General features: G+C 37.4%; 1 protein-coding gene across 6 annotated transcripts in view; it reads left to right on the forward strand.

Annotated features, from left to right (window-relative positions):
- The window catches only part of Gpatch8 (G-patch domain containing 8), a 74,660-nt gene that overhangs the window by 11,360 nt on the left and 44,672 nt on the right, over positions 1-18,628 (forward strand). For 3 of the 6 annotated variants that reach the window (XM_048445819.3, XM_087909922.1, XM_048445820.3), the window contains exons 2-4: positions 2,174-2,248; positions 8,860-8,877; positions 12,224-12,296. Coding sequence is in view for 1 of the 6 variants with exons in the window: in XM_048445818.3 (XP_048301775.2) it covers positions 2,174-2,248; positions 12,224-12,296 (148 nt within the window). In the remaining 5 variants the exon portion in view is untranslated. Of the gene's footprint in view, positions 1-2,173; positions 2,249-3,247; positions 3,283-8,859; positions 8,878-12,223; positions 12,297-18,628 lie in introns of those variants that run through there. The other 3 variants (XM_085695857.2, XM_085695854.2, XM_048445818.3) reach the window with 2 other exon arrangements.

The raw sequence follows: 18,628 nt of genomic DNA on the forward strand, positions 1-18,628 counted from the left end.
CTGGTCTATAAGAGCTAGTTCCAGGACAGGCTCCAAAGCTACAGAGAAACCCTGTGGGGGGGGGGGGAGACGCTAATCAGTGGGACTGTTTTACTCTCAGATCTTTAGACAGTCTTTACTCATTAAAATACAATTCAAATGCCACTACACAACAACGTATCTTTTTATAATTAAACAAATACAGCATAAACAGAAGAAAAATCTTTACACAGCTAAAGTGATATTCCCCAGCATAAAGAAATGTAGCACATCTTTACATAGTTAAAATAGTCTACAACACCTACAATAAAGTGGAGAGAACCAGCTTCCAGTTATCCTTGGACCTCCACACAAGGTCCGTAAGTACTTGCCCCCCCCCACACCCAACAGCATACCTGAAAGTGAGTGCTTGCGAAAAAATATACACACAAATAGTAAATAAAATTAACAAAATTACTAAAAACTAAATGAATAAAAACCGCATGGAGGGGGTAGGCGTGGTGGTTCATGTCTATAAGAGACCCAGCACTCAAAAGATAGAGGCAGGAGGATCTTTGTGTGTTGGAGGGTAGTCTGGTTTATATATCGAGTTTCAGGACCAGCCAAGACTAAATAGAAAGACCTTCTCTCAAAAAAGAAAAAACAAAACAAAAAACCAAAAACCCGACTTTGAATCTACTGACTTTGATTATAATGTTAATTGTTTTGGTGTTTTGTTTTGTTTTGTTTTCTCAAGACAGGGTCTCTTGTGTAACAGCCCTAGCTGTCCTGGAATCCTGTTTGTAGACCAGGTTAGTCTCAAATTCACAGAGATTCGCCTGCTTCTGCCTCCTGAGTGCTGGGATTAAAGGCCTCCGCCACCACGGTCTGGGGCAGTCAGTGCTCTTAACTACTGAGCTACCTCTCCAGCTCCAGACATAGACTCTTAAAGTTTTTTCTGCAGGTGGTTAAACTTAGGGTCTTGTGCATAGTAGGCAGCAAGTATGATTGAGACAGGATGTCTCTGTGTGGCCCTGCTCTCATGGAATTCAATCTGGCCTCAAACTCAGACATCTGCCTGTGTCTGCCTCCCAAGTACTGGGATCAAAGGCATGTGCCAGGCCTACTAGGCAACCTTTTTTTTTTTTTTTTTTTTTTTTTTTTTTTTTTTTTTTTTTTTTTTTTTTTTGAGATAAGGTTTCTCACTAGGCAACTTCTTTATCAGCGAATTATTGTTTTTAATCTAAGTTGTTCTATTTACCAATAGAGACTTGGGAGTCAGATGTTGGGGTGAGAACCTACAAGATCAGAGAAGCTGAGAAGCAACCAGCTGACCTTTTTCCGCCAGAACCCAGCAAGAGAGTGTCTCTCTATCTATTCCAAACCAGAAAGGCCCAAGAATTTCTAAGTCCTTCCCTACTGCTTCCTGTGCATCTCTCTGTCCATCTTCTTGGGTTCTCCGTACTCTCTATGGCTAATTTTTGTCAGCTAGTCATTGACTCTGCCCTGATCCAAGATTAATTTTATTAACACAGTCTTGGAGTTTCACAGTTTGATCAGTTGTGCAACAAATTATACCTCTAAATTCTGCTGAAGAGTCTGTGTTTGCGTGTGTAGGCTCATGACATGTGCTTACATGTGGAGGCCAGGGTATGATTTTATGGAGTTCTTCTCTCTATCCACCTCTACATGTGTTCTGGGGTCAAAACTCAGGGTATCAGGCTTGCATACTTGGGCAGCAAGACTTATCTTCTGAGCCATCGTTCCTATCCTGAATGGTTTTTATGGGTGAGTCATACCTCCTGTCCCCATGATTGAACCTAGGGCTGCATGTGTTCTGATTAAGAGCTCTACCACTGAACTGCATCATTGGTGGCAAGTTTTTTTTTTAATTATTTATTTGGCAATATGTGAGATTTGTGTTGTTTCATGGCACACATGTGGCTGTCAGAGGACAACTTGGCTGAAAGTAAGTTCTTTTCCACCATGTGGGTACCAGGGTTAAACTTAGGTGGTCAGACTTGGTGACATATGTCTTTACAGTATGGAGCCATCTCATTAGCCTTACAGATTTTTTTTAAGAGTCTCAATTTGTTGTACAGTTTTGGTTTTCTACTGAAAAATACTAAAACTTACTTGTAGTTAGTTGGCTAGATTATCAGTCACTTTACCATTGATTACTTTTGAAAAATAACTGCAGGTTTTTCCCCTCCAGGGTAATCACTTTGATCAGTATGAAGAAGGACACCTGGAGATTGAACAAGCATCCCTCGACAAGCCTATCGAATCGGTAAGATGACCGTGCATATTTTGGGTCTTAGCCAGTTAGTTAGGTAGAGCTCGTGTGACACTTGACGTGAGTGAAGTTAAACTTAGGTAGAACTAATAGTGCAGTTGAGAGCCATTTTCTTGCATGCTCTGCAGTAATCAGGTGGAGTTTTGGATGTGGTTTAATAACGTTGGAAAATCAGTGTAAAACAGAGAAAAAAGTTAGGATTTAATGGAAAAAAATATCATTTTGACCCATATTAAGCTTTGCTAAAGATAGAAAGTTGGGTGTAGTGTTTTTGTAAATTGAATAAAGGAGTAAAATGTATTTTGATCCTTTAATCTTTTCTGGGCAGAATAATCGTGTGAAGTGCTGCAGTGGAAGCAGTTAAGACATAGCAAACTGTTAGACCCTGGGAGACGTGGTGGGCTTGGTCTCTGTCACTTAAGAAATATCTGGTGGTTTTTGTTTGTGTTTTGTTTTGTTTTTTTCAGGTCAAGCTAGTTATTTTTGTCTTCTTATACCTCTTAGTCTATGATGTTAATAATACCAAGTCATAGAACACGGAGATTTATTTTCTCTGTTTCTTAAATAAGAAAAAAGTTTTAAGTTTTGAGCTTTTAAAAAAGAACACATTTTTAAATAACTATCCATTGTTAAAGTATCTAAACTTGTTATTATCAGCATTTAAAATTCATGCTTACATTTACATACTTAAAAGGATTTCATTGAAGCATTGGTAAAGTTTGAATGGATAAAAGATCAAAAAGGGAGTCCTAATATATCCGTCAAGATAGATTCCCCTCCCTGTGAGAAACACTAGCTTTCTTTCCTTCTGGGAGATAACAAAGCAGTTAAGAAAGTATAGACAATTTAGCTTTTGTTTTCAAAGCTATAACAGTAAAGGATCAACATATATTTATGTTCCTAATTAGGTTGGTGTTGTGTGTGTTTGTGTGTGTGTTTAGATGTTTACAGAAATTTACACAACTTGGGGTGTTCGACATTTTTCTTCCACAGCAGTTGGCCCATATTAGCTAAGCAGCCATGATCTGGTTTGTATTGCACGGTCTGCCTTTTTTTAATTTCTTCTCTAGGGTTTCTTTCTCCCCCACCTCCCCTTCTTATTTCTGTCTTTCTGGTCCAGTGAACACTGCATATAGTACTTTCTGTCTTAATGTGCTGGCATGATGCTAGACTAGGCATGGCAGTAATTGATGACGCATGTGATAATGCTGCAGAGGGAGAGTTCGTATCTGATAATGTGCTGAAAGTCCAGTTTGATATTTTAACATAAGATTAAAATGCCACGCCCATTTTGCTAAGTTAAAACTCACCAAGGTATGTATAGACCTTGTTCTGTATCAGAGATTATCATCAGGAAGAATTTTATAATGAGATCCATAGGCAAAATGCAAAGTTTGTACTAGAAAATAATTTAGTTTTCCATTTTAATTTAAAAATATTTTTTGTGTCAGAGTTTTAAGAACAAATTACTAGTAATAACTCCCCAGCATATATTCTGTGAGGCACTTGGAAAAACTATTTCTGTTGAGTACTTTGACTTGTCAATATCAGGAAGTTTAGTTAGCCTGAGTCTGTAGCCTGGTTCACTGTACTCAGTGAATTTTTTTTTTTTTTAAATCATTGACCTTTAGTATTTTTAAATCCTGTGTAGGTCCACATTGTAAATTTTTTTAAAACTCTTTTTGTGACATGAAACTAATGATCCTCACAGTGCCCAGGATTTTTTTCTTGGACATGTCGTATTTATAAACAAAGCACTGTGACAAGACAGTCTGCTTGTGTAATCTCTGCCCAGTAATCTCAGTGAGTAAGAGTAGAACTGGCTTAAGTCTTGTTTATTAAATAATGTTAATCTTCTCCATTTAAAGTAACAAATGATATTGTGCTCAGACTGCATCTTTTAAAAATAAGTGTGTGGTCAGAGACGTATATATCATATTAAATTATAGTTCTAATGATAAAATATTTTTCCATAAATATGCACCTTAATTGTGAATTGGTAGTTTAATAGTAGGAAGACCTTTGTAGGATGCATTATGTTAAATAGAAGTTGAACTCAAAAAAAGAAAAGAAAAGAAAAGAAAAGTGGGACCCAGAAAACAAAGGGCTTTATTTCTGCTGCCTAATCATTTGGAAATAAAATTTGAAGTTTTAAAAGAACTTCTACATGATTGATATCAAAGTAGGTAGTGCTCCTTCTCGTCCAAAGGCAAAAGTTCCTATCATCTGGATGCCCACCAGATAAGATATGTTTACTTACAGGGCTGGCTGGCTATCTCAAGCTGTTTTGTTTTGAGGGGGAATGTTGCTTTCTAACACGGAAAGAGCCTCTGCTGAATTAAAATCTTTCTCTGCAGCAATATCTTGAGAGGTGCTGACTGTTTTGCTACAGCATGCAACTCGAAAGTGGCTGGGAATACACAGCTTTGGGAGTCTACAGATCATTGCAGGAGCTAAAATTGTAGTCATTGAAATAAGTAAGAGCGGTAATAATCTGCAACAGCTGATAACTGTGGAGGTCTGCCCAGGTTTGTGTTAGGAATATGCCTGTATGAAGGGCTATTATGAGTATGGAATTAAGGCTATTTGTTTCATAATAGAGCATATTTGATACAAACCAGCAAAATGTGAAATGAGACTCAAAGAGATGCTCATAAATTATACATTAAGCAATCTTCTGAAGTCTGGATCTATTAGTGGGATGATACAGTTATTCAGTTTTAGTAGGCCAGTGTTACAATGAAAATCTAAGATTCATAAATTATTTTCATTTATTTCAACCAATAATATATCCTGGTGGTCAACAGTAAAACATTTTCTAAGAAAATTAGAATTGGTAGGTAATTTGGTTATCTGAATTATGGTGAGAACAATATAAAACATTTTTTCTTTACTGCAAACAACTTTTTTAGTCTGAACTTTATAAGATTTTTAAGTTCAGGCCATGATTATGATTTTAGTCACTTAAAATATTTGAAAAGCTAAATGTAATCTAAAGCTGTAGTCCAATCTTAGGTTCTATCATAAGAATTGGTTGGTACGGTTTAGGATATATGGCTTTTTATGACCTTTATCTTAGTTTGAAGGTGATAAATAACATGGGATAATATAAGTTAGACAAAAGACAAAATGCCTACATCATATATTTGAAAAAATGCTGTCATTAATACAGTTGTACCTATGTACCAAGTACAACTGTTCATTAGCCATTAGTTGCTTTTTTGTTCTACCTGACTAAAATCTTGACTTTAGGTTGAGTGGGTTTTAAAAATTAGTGTTAAGTTTTTAAACTCTGGTTGCCAATGTTTAGTTTACTTATCTAAGGATTTAGTGGTACATGTATAGCTAGAGTTTTGTTCTATTGCATATCTGTTTAGATCTGTGGACTCCACTAGTTCCAAAATGTAACTGTGAGACTGCTAATTTGACTCTTAGCAGTGACTTTATGTGGACTGCACAATAAACAATTTGCTTCTTGGAGCTGAATGGTGTAGCATTACTATATGGCTTTTCTCTCCAGTCTTCATTTGTCATCTGTAGTGAGCTATAGATTTTTTCATTTGGGGAATTTTTACAAATTTGTTCTTTGCATGGGTTCACCTGGTAGCATTGGTTCTTGCTTATAGAGTCTCTAATACACAATCAGCAAAGCTTACAACCCACTCAAGAGACCAATTTTGTCCTGCTGAAAATGGGCTAAATTTTATAAATTGAACGTGGTTGTCAACTAATAGAAAATTGAGTGTGGGATTAATATTTATCTAGTTACTGATATATCAGAAGTGTAGTTTTCTATTGAGATATGAGATTCTATTTTTTAGTATCAAAATTTGTAGTCAGCCCCTAGCATTAAAATAATTTTTTAATCTGTGTTTTGTCAGACTCCTATCATATATGATGGTGGTGTTGCCAAATAATCTTTGTCACTGTGGTGGTGTATAGTAACATGGAGCAGAGAACAGTTCCTGGGAAGGTTTTCTACTTCGTGTTTAATATATACAAATTTGAGGACTATCAAAAATAGTTAAAGAAGTTTTTGTTTGCTTTTTTGATGTTGTTATTACATTTTAAGCAAAGTGCTGGTTACTCATAAAGCACTTCTTGCTTTTGAAGATCTTCCCATTTGAAAACTCTCACATAATAGACAGGAACACATGTTGGTAGTTGAGGATTTTTTTCTTTCTTCTTTTTCTCCGCCTCCTTCTTCTGCTCCTCTCTTCTTCTTGTTTGTATGTGGTTTTTCAAGAATGGATTTCTCTGTGTGAAATCCTTGGGTATCCTGGAACTTGCTTTGTAGGTCAAGCTAGCCGTGAACTCACAGAGATCTGCCTGCTGGAATTAAAGGCGTGTGCCACCATGCTTGGTTTTAATACATGACTTTAGCTTATGTTTTAATTTTAGAAATATAAAACCAAAACAAGTCAATGGATATAATTTTGTTTCCCTTTCCCCCTAAAAAATGGGTTTTCAGCTCAGCTGAACATTTGAACACCGTAGGACTTCATTTTCAGCTGAAGAACATTTATAGCTGCCATTTTGAATTTCAACACTAGAAACTGAATCAGGTAGAAAATTGTGGTTGCGTGTCCTCCTTAAGAAAAATTCATTTACCTTATTTTTTAGCTTAAAATTGAAATTTCTTGTAATTCTTTTTTTTAATCTATTTTTATTTTTTGGTGTTTTACCTGCCTGTGTCTGTGTGAGGGTGTCAGACCTTGGAGTTACAGACAGTTCAAGATGCCACGTGGGTGCTGGGAATTGAACCTGGGTGTTTTGTTTTGTTTTGTTTTGTTTTGTTTTTACAAGACCAGCCAGTGCTCTTAACTGCTGAACCATCTCTCCAGCCCTCCTTGTAATTCTTACATGTACATTTAAGTTGTAAACAGCCTAGTCTGTTACCACCACACATTTTTGTAGTTATAAATTGCATTATTTGAAAAGACTAAAAAAATTAAATTTTGTTTTTGTAAAATAATTTAAAACAAATTACATCTATATGTAGATATTAGCTTCATTCTTTTTTCTTTTCTTTCTCTCTTTCCCTCTTCCCACCCCCCAACATTATCTCCCTGTTTTCCATGCCAGTATATAGCTTAAGATGGCTTTGAACTCATGGAGATATCGCTTTAACCTCCCAAGTTCTAGGATTTTTGGCGTGAACTACCACACATGGCTAGTTTGTTGAGATCATTTCTTGTTGACTTTTCAGGTTCAGTAAGATGTCCTTGGATCTCTAATCTTCTCCCTCTGAGTGGGATTATAGGCACATGATGTTATACCCTTTTTTTTTTCCTTTTTTGGAGACAAATCTCGCTATAATGTAGCTCTGACTGTCCTAAAACTCACTGTCTGTAGATCAGACTGGCCTTGAACTCAGAGATCCATCTGTCTCTGTCTCCCAAGTTCTGGAATTTAAGGGGTAAGCCACCATGCCTGGCTTTCTCTTATTTTGGGGGGGTGGGGGGGTTCAAGACAGGGTTTCTCTGTGTTGCCTTGACTGTCCTCGAACTAATTCTGTTATTATCACTTTATTTTGTTTTATTAAGACAGGGTCTCCTTAGATAGCCTTGACTGTCTTTGGAACAGGACATGTCCTGTAGACCAGGCTGTACTTGAACTGAAGAGATCTGGGTGCTTCTGCATCCTGAGTGCTGAGAATAAGTGTGTGCTACCACTCCTGCCCTTGTTTCTCTTCTTTCTTTTCTTTTTAAATTTATTCTTTAGGCTGGAGAAATGACCAAGTGGTTAAGAGTGAGTATTGTTCTTGCAGAGGACTCAAGTTGATTCTCAGCACCCATATCAGGGAAGCTCATAACTGCCTGTTAACTCCAACTCCCTGGTGTCTGACACCTGACCTCAGGAACCTGCAGATAAACACACACACACACACACACACACAAAATTTAAAAAAAAAACTTATTCTTTGACAATTTCTTATAGGTATACATTATGTCTTGAGCACAGCTACCACCGCTTGTTTATTTTTCTTTTTGGTAGGAGATCATACTGAATAATTCCGTGGAGAGCCACACAGCAGCTTTTCTTCCAAAAACAGGTAGTCTGAAGTGATAGGAGAGGCCCAGGTTCCCTTTATGAGTTACTCATTTACTTGAGGCTGGTGGGGAGATGCGTCTACAGTTTTGTTGTCTATTTTAGTCAGAAGACCTCAATGGCATGTTCAATAGTTTATAGCTTCAAACATTCTGTTCTCTGCTCCTGCTCAGAAAAGTTGAGCAGTTAGAACAGTTTAACATTAGGCTTCAGAAGAGTGGCACCACTGTCATTCCCTGTCAGCGGCTTTCCTCAGAGGTGACAGCGGCCTCTTGAGTGGCGTTGTAAAAGTGCTAATGTGTATGACCCTAAACTTTTCTTTTTCTCCCTTTAACATTTGCTTTTCCTTTCACTGTTGTCAGTCACAACACGCTGCTCTTGAATCTCTCAGCTGGTCTTGACTCGTGGTTTTACTTATGCTTTCAGTCTTCTTTAATAAGTACATTACTTGCAAGCAGTGAATTGAAAACAAGACAAAAAAAATAAAAATAAAGCGACCATTAGTGATCGGACAGTTTCTTACTTTGTGTTACATTTAACTGTTCTTTTGACAGCCCAGTTTTTAAAGCCAGGTTCGTATGGAAATGCTTTCACTCCACTTGCACTGCTTTTGGAAATAGCATACTGCTTCATCTGTCTGTTTATTTTAGTGCGTTCATAATATAACACGTCAGCATAATGTCTCATCTCATGGGCCAAAGACTGAATTCAAAACAAAACAAAAACCACAGATCACAGCGAATGGGGGAGGGACAACAATTTTTGTCAGCATTTTAAATACATCCATCTTTGTCCCGAACAAATACAGTTACAGCATTAGGATAGCAAGGGAATAAACAGTGATAAACTGAAATGGATTAGTTACTAGGTTTTGTTTTGGTTTTGGTTTTTGGTGGGTTTTTTTTTTTCTTTGTAAGATCTCACAGTTTAGCCTGACTATTATTGAACTCAAGGTGATCTCCTCTCTTAGCTTTCTTGTTGCTAGGATTATGGGGAGTGTGCCACCATGTCAAGCTCCACTACATGATCTAAGAGTCATTTTGTTATCCTTGTCATTTCTAGAGGTACTATATATATGTTGAAGGAAAATAAGAGTTCTTGTTTTTGTTTTGTTTTTGCTGTGCTTAGCTTTCATATATTTTTGTTTTAATTAAAGTTTTGAGGTAGTATGGCTCAAACCTGGGCCTCACACTACTAGGCAAATATTGTACAGCTAAACTAAATCCCTAGGCCTTTTTTTATTGTATCCCAGGTTTGTTTTAAAATTTGTTAGATAGTTAAGGATGACCTTGAACTTCTGATCTACTTGCTTTCTGCCTCCACCTCCCTAGTTTTGGGATTAAAGATGTGATTCAATATGATTTGCCATTTGCCTTTTTTTTTCTTAAAAAATAATGAAGTTGCTTATAAGTAATTGGGCCTACTCAGTATTGGACAAGATGATGCTTTTCTTAGCATTGTACTCTGAGAGAAGAGAAACAGAAACAGTGTTCAATTAAGTTTTTGCGATATTTAATAATATGAACATCATCACTTGGGATTGCATACAGACTTGTGTTTCCTAATTCGATTTTTAGCAAAAATAATTTCTAGTGGCCTTTTAATATACCATATTTTCTGTGTGTGTATGTGTGTGTGAATATACCACATATCACAATAGTTTCTTTTGTTTTAAAAACAGCTTTGTATTGTTTGCCTCCACCTTTTGTTTTTTCAAAACACCTTGAAGCCCCATAAAATTAAGTACTCCAGGCATGGTGGTGCACTTGGAAGGCTGAGGCAGGAATATCACAAGTTCCAGGCTAACTTGGTAGGCTGCATAGTGAGACCTATATAGAAAAAGCAAAATCACAAAAGAAGTATCTTGGGGACTATCAATAATTCAGTTGGTAGAGTGTTTGCCTAGTGTGCATGAACCTTTAAGCTCAGTCTTTCCAGCACTATATAAACCAGGTATGGTGGTGCATACCTGTAATCTCAGTCCTGCCTAGATGCAGGAGAATCAGATGTTTAAGGGTATATAGCAAGTCTATGACCAGCCTAAGATCATGAGATCCTCCCTGAGAAATCAAAGTCTGGTTTCTTACCTCCACTGGTAAAATAGCCATCACTCAGCTCAGCTGCATGTTGTCCTAAATTTGTGGAAGGAAATTTGTAGTGATATTTCATTTGTATTTTAATAAATAAACCTTGCCTGAAGTTCAGAGAGTATAACAGCCTCACTGATCAGCCTTACAGACCAAGCAGTGGTGACACACATTTTAATCCCAGTAACTATACTAGTTTCCATAGAAACAGTGTGGTAGTGGTGTACATCGTTAATCCCAGCACTAAGGGGAATATAAAATGGGAGGTGGCAGCTCTCAGACTCAGTCTCAGCCTTTTTCTGAGATTCTGGAGGCAGGATCACCATTTCAGACTGAGGTAGAAGTAAGAGCTAGTGACTGGCTATTTTACTGTTTTGACTTTCAGGTTGAAACCCAAAATTGATCTCTGGGTTTCTGTTAATTGTGCTACAGAAATAAAAAACACTCCACGCGGTGATGACACACACCTTTAATTCCAACACTCGAGAGGCGGAGGCAGGTGGATCTCTGAGTTTGAGTTCAGCCTGATCTACAGAGTGAGTTCCAGGACAGCCAGGGCTACACAGAGAAAGCCTGTCTCCAAAAACTGAAAACAAAAAAGAAAGAAAGAAAAGGAAAAAGCAAGTAGATAATTTTCAAGGCTTTTAAAGTTGATTTCAGGTATAATAAAATTAATTTCAGATGATAGAATTAGATTACTTTTATAAATTACATGAAATATATATTGAAGGGTTTTTTTGTTATTTTAATGTGTGTGTGGTGCTGGGGATTGTACTCAGCCTGGTGTGTTTTAGGCAACTGTTGTTCCTCTGAGCTACAGCCCAGCCTTTAGCTTTTTTCTGGATTAGTAGCATCCACCCCCCCACCCCCCGTGGTGTTCAGTAGTTCTTTAGCTTGGTCTTGTTACTTCCACAGCAGTTTTTAAAAGTAGAGGATTAAGCAGAGGGCTCTGAAAGTTCTGATTTCTTGATTTCATACAGTAGCTGACATGTAATTGTTGTTTCTAGTATCTTTCATATGATTTTCATTGAAATACCGTTTCCAGATGAGACATTATGTATGTTGACCCCACATGCACTAATGGTTCTTTACTGTTGACTTATTGCTAGGCCTGTTTCATTCTAACATCTTAGCATTTTTGTTAGACTACACGTTGAAATGCATCACTCAGTCTGTGCTTGAGCTCATTTTATTTTTTGTTTACTCAATTTAACTTCTTGTTTTACTAACCTCAATGTTTTCAGTTTAATATTGGCTGCATGCTGGTTATATTTATATGTTATATATATTAAAGCCAATCAAGCATAGCCTGGATTTGGTGGTTGTCTCCATTACTCGTGCTGGGGTAGCCTTACACTTACAACTTACTTTATATCATGAAAGCCTGACACATAAACAAAATAACTAAACACAATGCAGATTTTCTTTTCTTTTCTTAAAAAAAAATTCTTAAAGTGGTGCTGTCTAGGTGGTGGATATGATCGTATAAATACCTTGATTTTATGCTTTTTAATGTTAGTTTTAAAACTTCATAAGTGAATTTCCCCCTTTTTCCTTCCCCCCCTTTGTCGTTTTAAAGTGTTATGTACAGAAGTTGCCCAGCACACTATCAGAAAGGACCCTTTCCCATATGTTCTTCCCATATAAAATACTAGCCAGCATTTCTTTTTACATTAATGTCCCTTTTACTGGGCACATTTACCCTTTTATTAGCACCTTTTTGCATGCATATATGTAGAATTATCTCGTCATCACCTATTTTAATGCCACTAGGAAGGGAAGAATATATTATTGGAATATTTTTGGTTTGTCTCTCTGTTCTGTCTGTCAGGATAATATTGGACACCGCTTACTCCAGAAACATGGGTGGAAGCTGGGCCAGGGATTGGGAAAATCTCTTCAGGGTAAGTTTTTTAAATTTACCAAAATGAATGGAAACATTGTTTATGAAACAAATCTTGTTCCTAGATATATTTGTTACCCTTTTAAACAAAATTTTGGCTTCTCCCATCCTCTCCCCTACTAGAACAGTCTGTTTTTCCTACAACCTTAAGTCATTGTATAGCCTCAGTATTTGCCAGTAATTGGTAAGAATGAGTTGCTGTGTCATTAAAACATATAGGACCATACATAATATGGATGGCCCAACCTGTTTGAATTTTGTATGTGTGGAGGCGATAATGGTGCTAGAAGGAAATCCGTTATTCGGAGTGTTCTCTTTATGCCTTTCAGTGATACTTTATGTGGCTGCTGTATCGTAAAGAACCCTTCAGCAGCCAGGTTTAACTTTTGTGCTCCTAAGCTTTCCCTGAAGCTGGTGACTTTCCTGTGACTTTTTTGCTTTGTGATCAGAGTAGATATAGTGGTGGAGAGGAAAATTAGCCTGCATGAAACGAAAGAGGAAAGAAGAAATTTCCTAGGACTGTCCAAGCCGAGGCTATTTCTCTGATGTAGACAGGCTCTGGATAATGTGTGGTTTAAAGTTTTTGTTGTAGTTTCCCTTTAAACTATGCTAGTGTTTGGTAAGCTCCAAATACTAACATGTCAGCTTTAGTTGGAAAGCAACCAGCTGCATTTACATTTTAGTTCTTTCTTGTTTGAAACTATTAATCTGAGAAATGAGGTGTAACTGCATTTGACCATAAAGAGCTTTAGATAAAGGGAAGTTTGAAAATAATTGTGCCAATAAAACGCTTTTGAATTTTGGAAATGACTCTTCACATGAATGCTGAAGTCTAAATTCGTGTGTTAAGATGAGCAAGAGAACAGGGAGTGTTAGACTCTTTCATTTAGTAAGACTTTCTTTGCCAGACAACTGTGATAATGCGTGTTTATAATTCCAGAACTTGGGAGGTAGAGGCAGAAATTTGAGGTCAGCCTGGGCTACCTGGTGAGGCTCTGTCTCAAAAAATCTAAACCAAAACCCTAACAACAACTATTGGTTTCTTTGTGTTATGGGTTAAACTGGAGGTTTCATGCATGCTGGGCACACATTCTATCAAAGAGCTAGCTACATTCCTAACTCTGCTTTTAAAATTCTTATTTTTTCCTGAGTTCAATTCCCAGCAACCACATGGTGGCTCACAAACATCCATAATGAGATCTGGTGCACTCTTCTGGCATGCAGGCATATATCAGACAGAACACTGTGTACATAATACATTTTTTAAAAGTTCTTGTTTTTAGTCTTTTTTTTTCTTTTTTTATTTTTCTCTTTCTGACTGTCCTAGAACTTGCTGTGTAGACAAGGCTGATCTTTAGCTCAGAGATCCACCTGTTTTTGCCTTCCCAGTGTTGGGATTTAAAAAGAACTCTGTTGAATTTTAATTATCTTTAAATTTTTACTTTCTTTTTTAGAAAAAAGACCTATGGGGTCTGAGTTTTGTATTTTGTTTATTTTGTTTTGTTGAAATAGATATTATTCAGGGTAGCCTCAAAATCCCATGGTTCTCCTGCCTCAGATTCCTAGGTATTAAAAATATAGGTGCACAGTACCATACCCATTGAAGTGAGGATGGACCAGGGCCTCCTTTTAGCTCAGGCTGGCCCTGAACTGTGACCGTGCAGCCTCAGCCTATTAAATGTAGGAATTACACACTTTTGCCACCATGCCCAGCCTCTTTTCTAGTCCAGTTGTGATAAATCATATGATTAATTTTTCTATAATAACGTCTTTCTCCTTTTTCTGTCTTCCTCTTTGTTTTGTGTTCTGAGTATCCATCTCAGGACTTCATAATATCCTATGTCCATGCTCTACTGTAGAGCTGCATCCCAGGCTTCCTCTGTTTTAACTTCTTGCTTTGTTGTTTTATTTGTTTGTTCTTTTGAAACAGGGTCTATGTAATGTAGCCCTGGCTTCTGTCCTCTTGACTGGCTTGGGTGGCTTCACTTGACCATTTTAAGGGTGTACCTTAGTAGTGTTAAGTATATTTACATTGCTGACCTTTTGAAAATAGCTAATAAAAAAAACTTTTAAAGATTAAGTGTCCTCGGGATGTCTCTGTGAGTTCAAGGCCAGACTGGTTCTGCAAAACAAGTTTCAGGACAGCCAGAGAGCTGTTACACAGAGAAACCATGTCTCAAAAACAAAGATTAGGGGTCGAGTTATTTTCAGGAATAGCTTATTATTATATTCAACAATGTACAGGTATTATACTGGATTTTGGAACTTTCTCCAGTTAACAGTATTTGATTAGAATAGACCATAGTAATAGTACATTTAGGTAATTGTAACAGACTTTTTTTCATTGTTCTAAGTCTTTGCTGTGTGTAGTTATAGACGAAAGCCCGTTACACTAATAAAAATGGTAATGCTTCTTGGTATCATACTTTGACTATAGGAATTCTGTGCTCACATATTGTAAACTCAATAGTTTCACTTGTCAACTTTTATTATTTGAATTTAGGGCTCTTAACATATTAAACATACAACCATTCACTAAAACTTAAACATGATCTCTTAAATTTTTTTGTTGTTGTTCAAAAGTTGAAATGCTATTTCAGCCCATGCAAAGCTTTTACAAGTGACTGCATACTCCTTGGTGCTCCAGTATAAGTAGCGGACACTGGCTAGGTTGAGGATAGGGCATATTGATGCTAAAAGAAAGTTCTCTGTCTCCAGACATGAAATTGTACTTTGTAAACTGGATTTGTTTCTGTATTTGAGTTGCATTATTATTTTATCTTTTCTTTGTGTTCACTATAATATTTTAAATGCTTTTTGAAAACCTTTACTGTATGTGGAAGATAATAATTGTTACTGTTAAAAATAAGGATCTAGCTTGGTCCTACCTTAATATACTGTGCTTTGTTGACTCCTATGGGAGGCAGTGGAGATTGAGGAGGGGGGCTATATAAAAGGGAGATGGGAGAAGGAACAGGAGAGGAAGGAGGGGAAACTGGTTGGTATGTAAAATAAATTTAAAAAATTAATAAAGACCTGCAGAAAAGGTATGTTGATAAAGTATCTGTCATCTGAAAGAACCCAGCTTGTGAGAAACATTTTGCACCACTGTATATTGTAGGAGAAGAAGGATATAGTTAATTCAGAATAAAACAATGACTTGTGGTTGTATTTTCTGGTCGTTAGGCTGGATGCATTTCTGAATATAGTTTTATGACGTTTTTGCAGCTTTGAAATGGAATCCTTATTTTGCTGTGAGATATGCTTCCTTAGTAGGTTTAGGTCAGAAGTGGTACCTAAACCTCTTTTGTTACATTGTCTAAGTTATTTGTTGGTTTGGCTGTTTTGTTTTCATTGTAAACTAAAAGTTCCAGTCTTGAGAAAGATGGAGTCTGATACTATCTCAGAACTCATCCTGTTTAGAAAAATAAACCAGTAGAGTTAGACAGCTAACATATTTACTGAGCTACTAGCATATTATATTTGGCTCTGTGTGGTAGCCCATGTCTATAATCTCAGAACTCAGGAATCTGAAGTTGGTGGATTACCTTGAGTTTACAGTGAGGCCCTGTTTCTGCCTTTTAAGCTTATTTCCCAGACCGCCCCCCCCCCCATCTTTGCTCCTATTTTAACTATTTGAGACCTTTGAAGGTTTCTTTAGGCCAGGGACCAAACTGTGTCTTATATTTTTGTGACTTTTTGTTATTGTTAATTTTTTAAATATATTTTTATTTATTTTATGTGTTGGGTGTTTTGCCTATGTCCATGTCAGTGCACCTCATACTTGCAGGGTGCCCACAAAGGCAAGAAGAGGGCATTGGGTCCTCAGATACTGCAGTTACAGATGGTTGTGAGCCCCACTGTGGGGCGGGAAATTGAACTTGTGTCTTTTGGAAGAGCAGCTAGTGCTCTTAACTGCTGAGTGGTCTCTCCAGGCCACAATTATTATTACTGTTATTGTTATATTTTTGGTTTTTTTGAGACATGGATTCTCTGTGTAACAGCCCTGACTGTCCTGGAGCTCACTCTAAAGACCAGGATGGCCTCAAATTCAAAGTGATCTGTCTGCTCTTGCCTCCCTGAGTGCTGGGATTAAAGGCGTGTGCCACCACCATCTGGCTTTATTACTATTATTTAATATTTGCTTTTATTTGTGTGTGTATGTACATCTATGTGATTGGTGGTCCATGTATGCCACAGTGTATGTGTGAAGGTTAGAGAATAACTTTTGGGAGACAGTTCTCTTCTGTGTGGGTTTTGAAAATTGAATTCAGCTCATCAGGCTTAGTGGCCAGTGCCTTTACCCACTGACCCTGTCACTGGCCTTTTTGAAGAGTTGCAGGGGAAGGGTTCTATTTTTTTTTTTTTTTCTAATTCACTCCAGTTCTCCTAGTTCAGCCAGCCAAGTTCTTTGTTGGGATTGTTGGAGTAGCTACCACACCTGACTTGGTGCACTTTCTTCTTGAACAAAATTAAGAATATGACTTTCCTGAATATTGCTTTGGTCTTCTTGAGAATAAGGATTTTCAGTTACATTTGTATAGAAGTACTTCATTCAGGTAGGGAACAGTGTTGTATTCTATTATACTTGGTTTTGTGATTGGATCTTGCCCTGTAGCCTCCTGAGCGCTGATATTACAAGCACACATTGCTGCTCCAACCTGGGTCCATCTTTAGATATCTTAAGTGTTTAAAAAAAGTACATTTATCCATTTATAGTTTGTGTGTGTGGGGGGGGTACATACACCACATATAGAAATCAGAGGACAACTTGTGGGAGTTGGTTCTCTCTACAGTGTGGGTCATGGGGATCAGACTCAAGTTGTCAGGCTTGGCCGTGGTGCCTTTACCCACAGGGTCATCTTGTTAGACTTTTTTTCCTTTAAATCTTACTTATTCGTTTGTTTGTGCTGTGTGCCTGCATGCCTGCTTGCATGCATGTATGTTAGGGCACAGCTTACTCTAGTTAGGTTCTCTCTTCCCATATGAATCCCAGAGATCATGGCAAGCACTTTTCCCACAGAACCATCTCTAATTCCGTATTTAGATGTTTTAACTGAATTAGAGGTAATCCATTTCAGGTCTGTTATAAATATCATAACCTGGGTTACTTTCATCTTACCAGTCTGTTTTCCAGTATTGGACACTAGTATCTAATGTGTCTTGTTTATATTAGGTATACTAGACTCTAATGTCTATGCTTTAATCTTCTATGTGCTTTAGTTTTGCTTATATCTTAAAATCTTAATCTTATCTTGAAGTCTTTATCTTAAAGTCTCACTTTACACTCAAGGCTGGCCTGGAATTCACTGCTAGTACAGACTGACCTGGAACCTGGGGGTCGTCTTTCTGCCTTAGCCTTCCAAAGTACTGGGATTACAGGTAGGTACCACCTTGCCTGACTTGGTCTAGAGCTTCACCAGCTCAAGAATTACTATTTTCAAGTCAGGAATGGTGGTGCATGCCTTTAGTTGCAACACTGGAAGGTAAGTGTTGGAATATCATGGTTCCCGAAAGCTGTGTCAAAGGGAACATCATCCACAACTTAGGTATTAAGTGGAGGCATTCTTCATTCTGTGGGAACACATGACTTTCTTCATTTGTATTTGTGAAGGCAGAAGAGATTTTGAATTGCTCGTTGGTGCATCTTTTAAAAGTTGAAACCCTTGGGACTGGAGAGATGGCTCAGCGGTTAAGGGCATTGCCTGCTCTTTCAAAGGTCCTGAGTTCAGTTCCCGGCAACCACATGGTGGCTCACAACCATCTGTAATGAGGTCTTGTGCCCTCTTCCAACCTGAAGGCATACATACACACAGACAGAATATTGTATACATAATAAATAAATAAATAAATATTTTTTTTAAAAAAAAGTTGAAACCCTTGTGCTGGTGTGCATGCACATACACATCAAATTTTTACTTATTTTGGCAGTGTTGGTGATTGAATCCAGATCTTCATGGTTGCTGGTTAAAATTTTTAAATTAATTAATAGTGAAATTGGATCTTACTGTGTTGCCCAGGTTGATCTTGAACTCCTGGGTTCAGATGATCCTCCTAGATAGTTAGCACTACTGACACGGGTACTGGGAAACTTTGTCTGGTGGTGACATTTTTATCTGTGTCGTGTGACACAGTGCTCTACCACTGCCACTGAGCTGCACCCCCATTGTTACTAACTTCATAAGAAAAAACTTATACTTTTTGTCAGTTTTTTGTTAATTAGTTTGAGTGTATGTGTGTGCGCATCCTTGCATATTCAGGCACATTGTACACGGCACACGTGGAAGTTAGAGATCAACTTTCTGGAATTAGTTCTTAGTTCTTAGTTCTTTG

The sequence above is a fragment of the Myodes glareolus genome, chromosome 9, assembly GCF_982192425.1.
Source record: "Myodes glareolus chromosome 9, mMyoGla1.1, whole genome shotgun sequence".
Lineage (NCBI taxonomy): Eukaryota > Metazoa > Chordata > Mammalia > Rodentia > Cricetidae > Myodes > Myodes glareolus.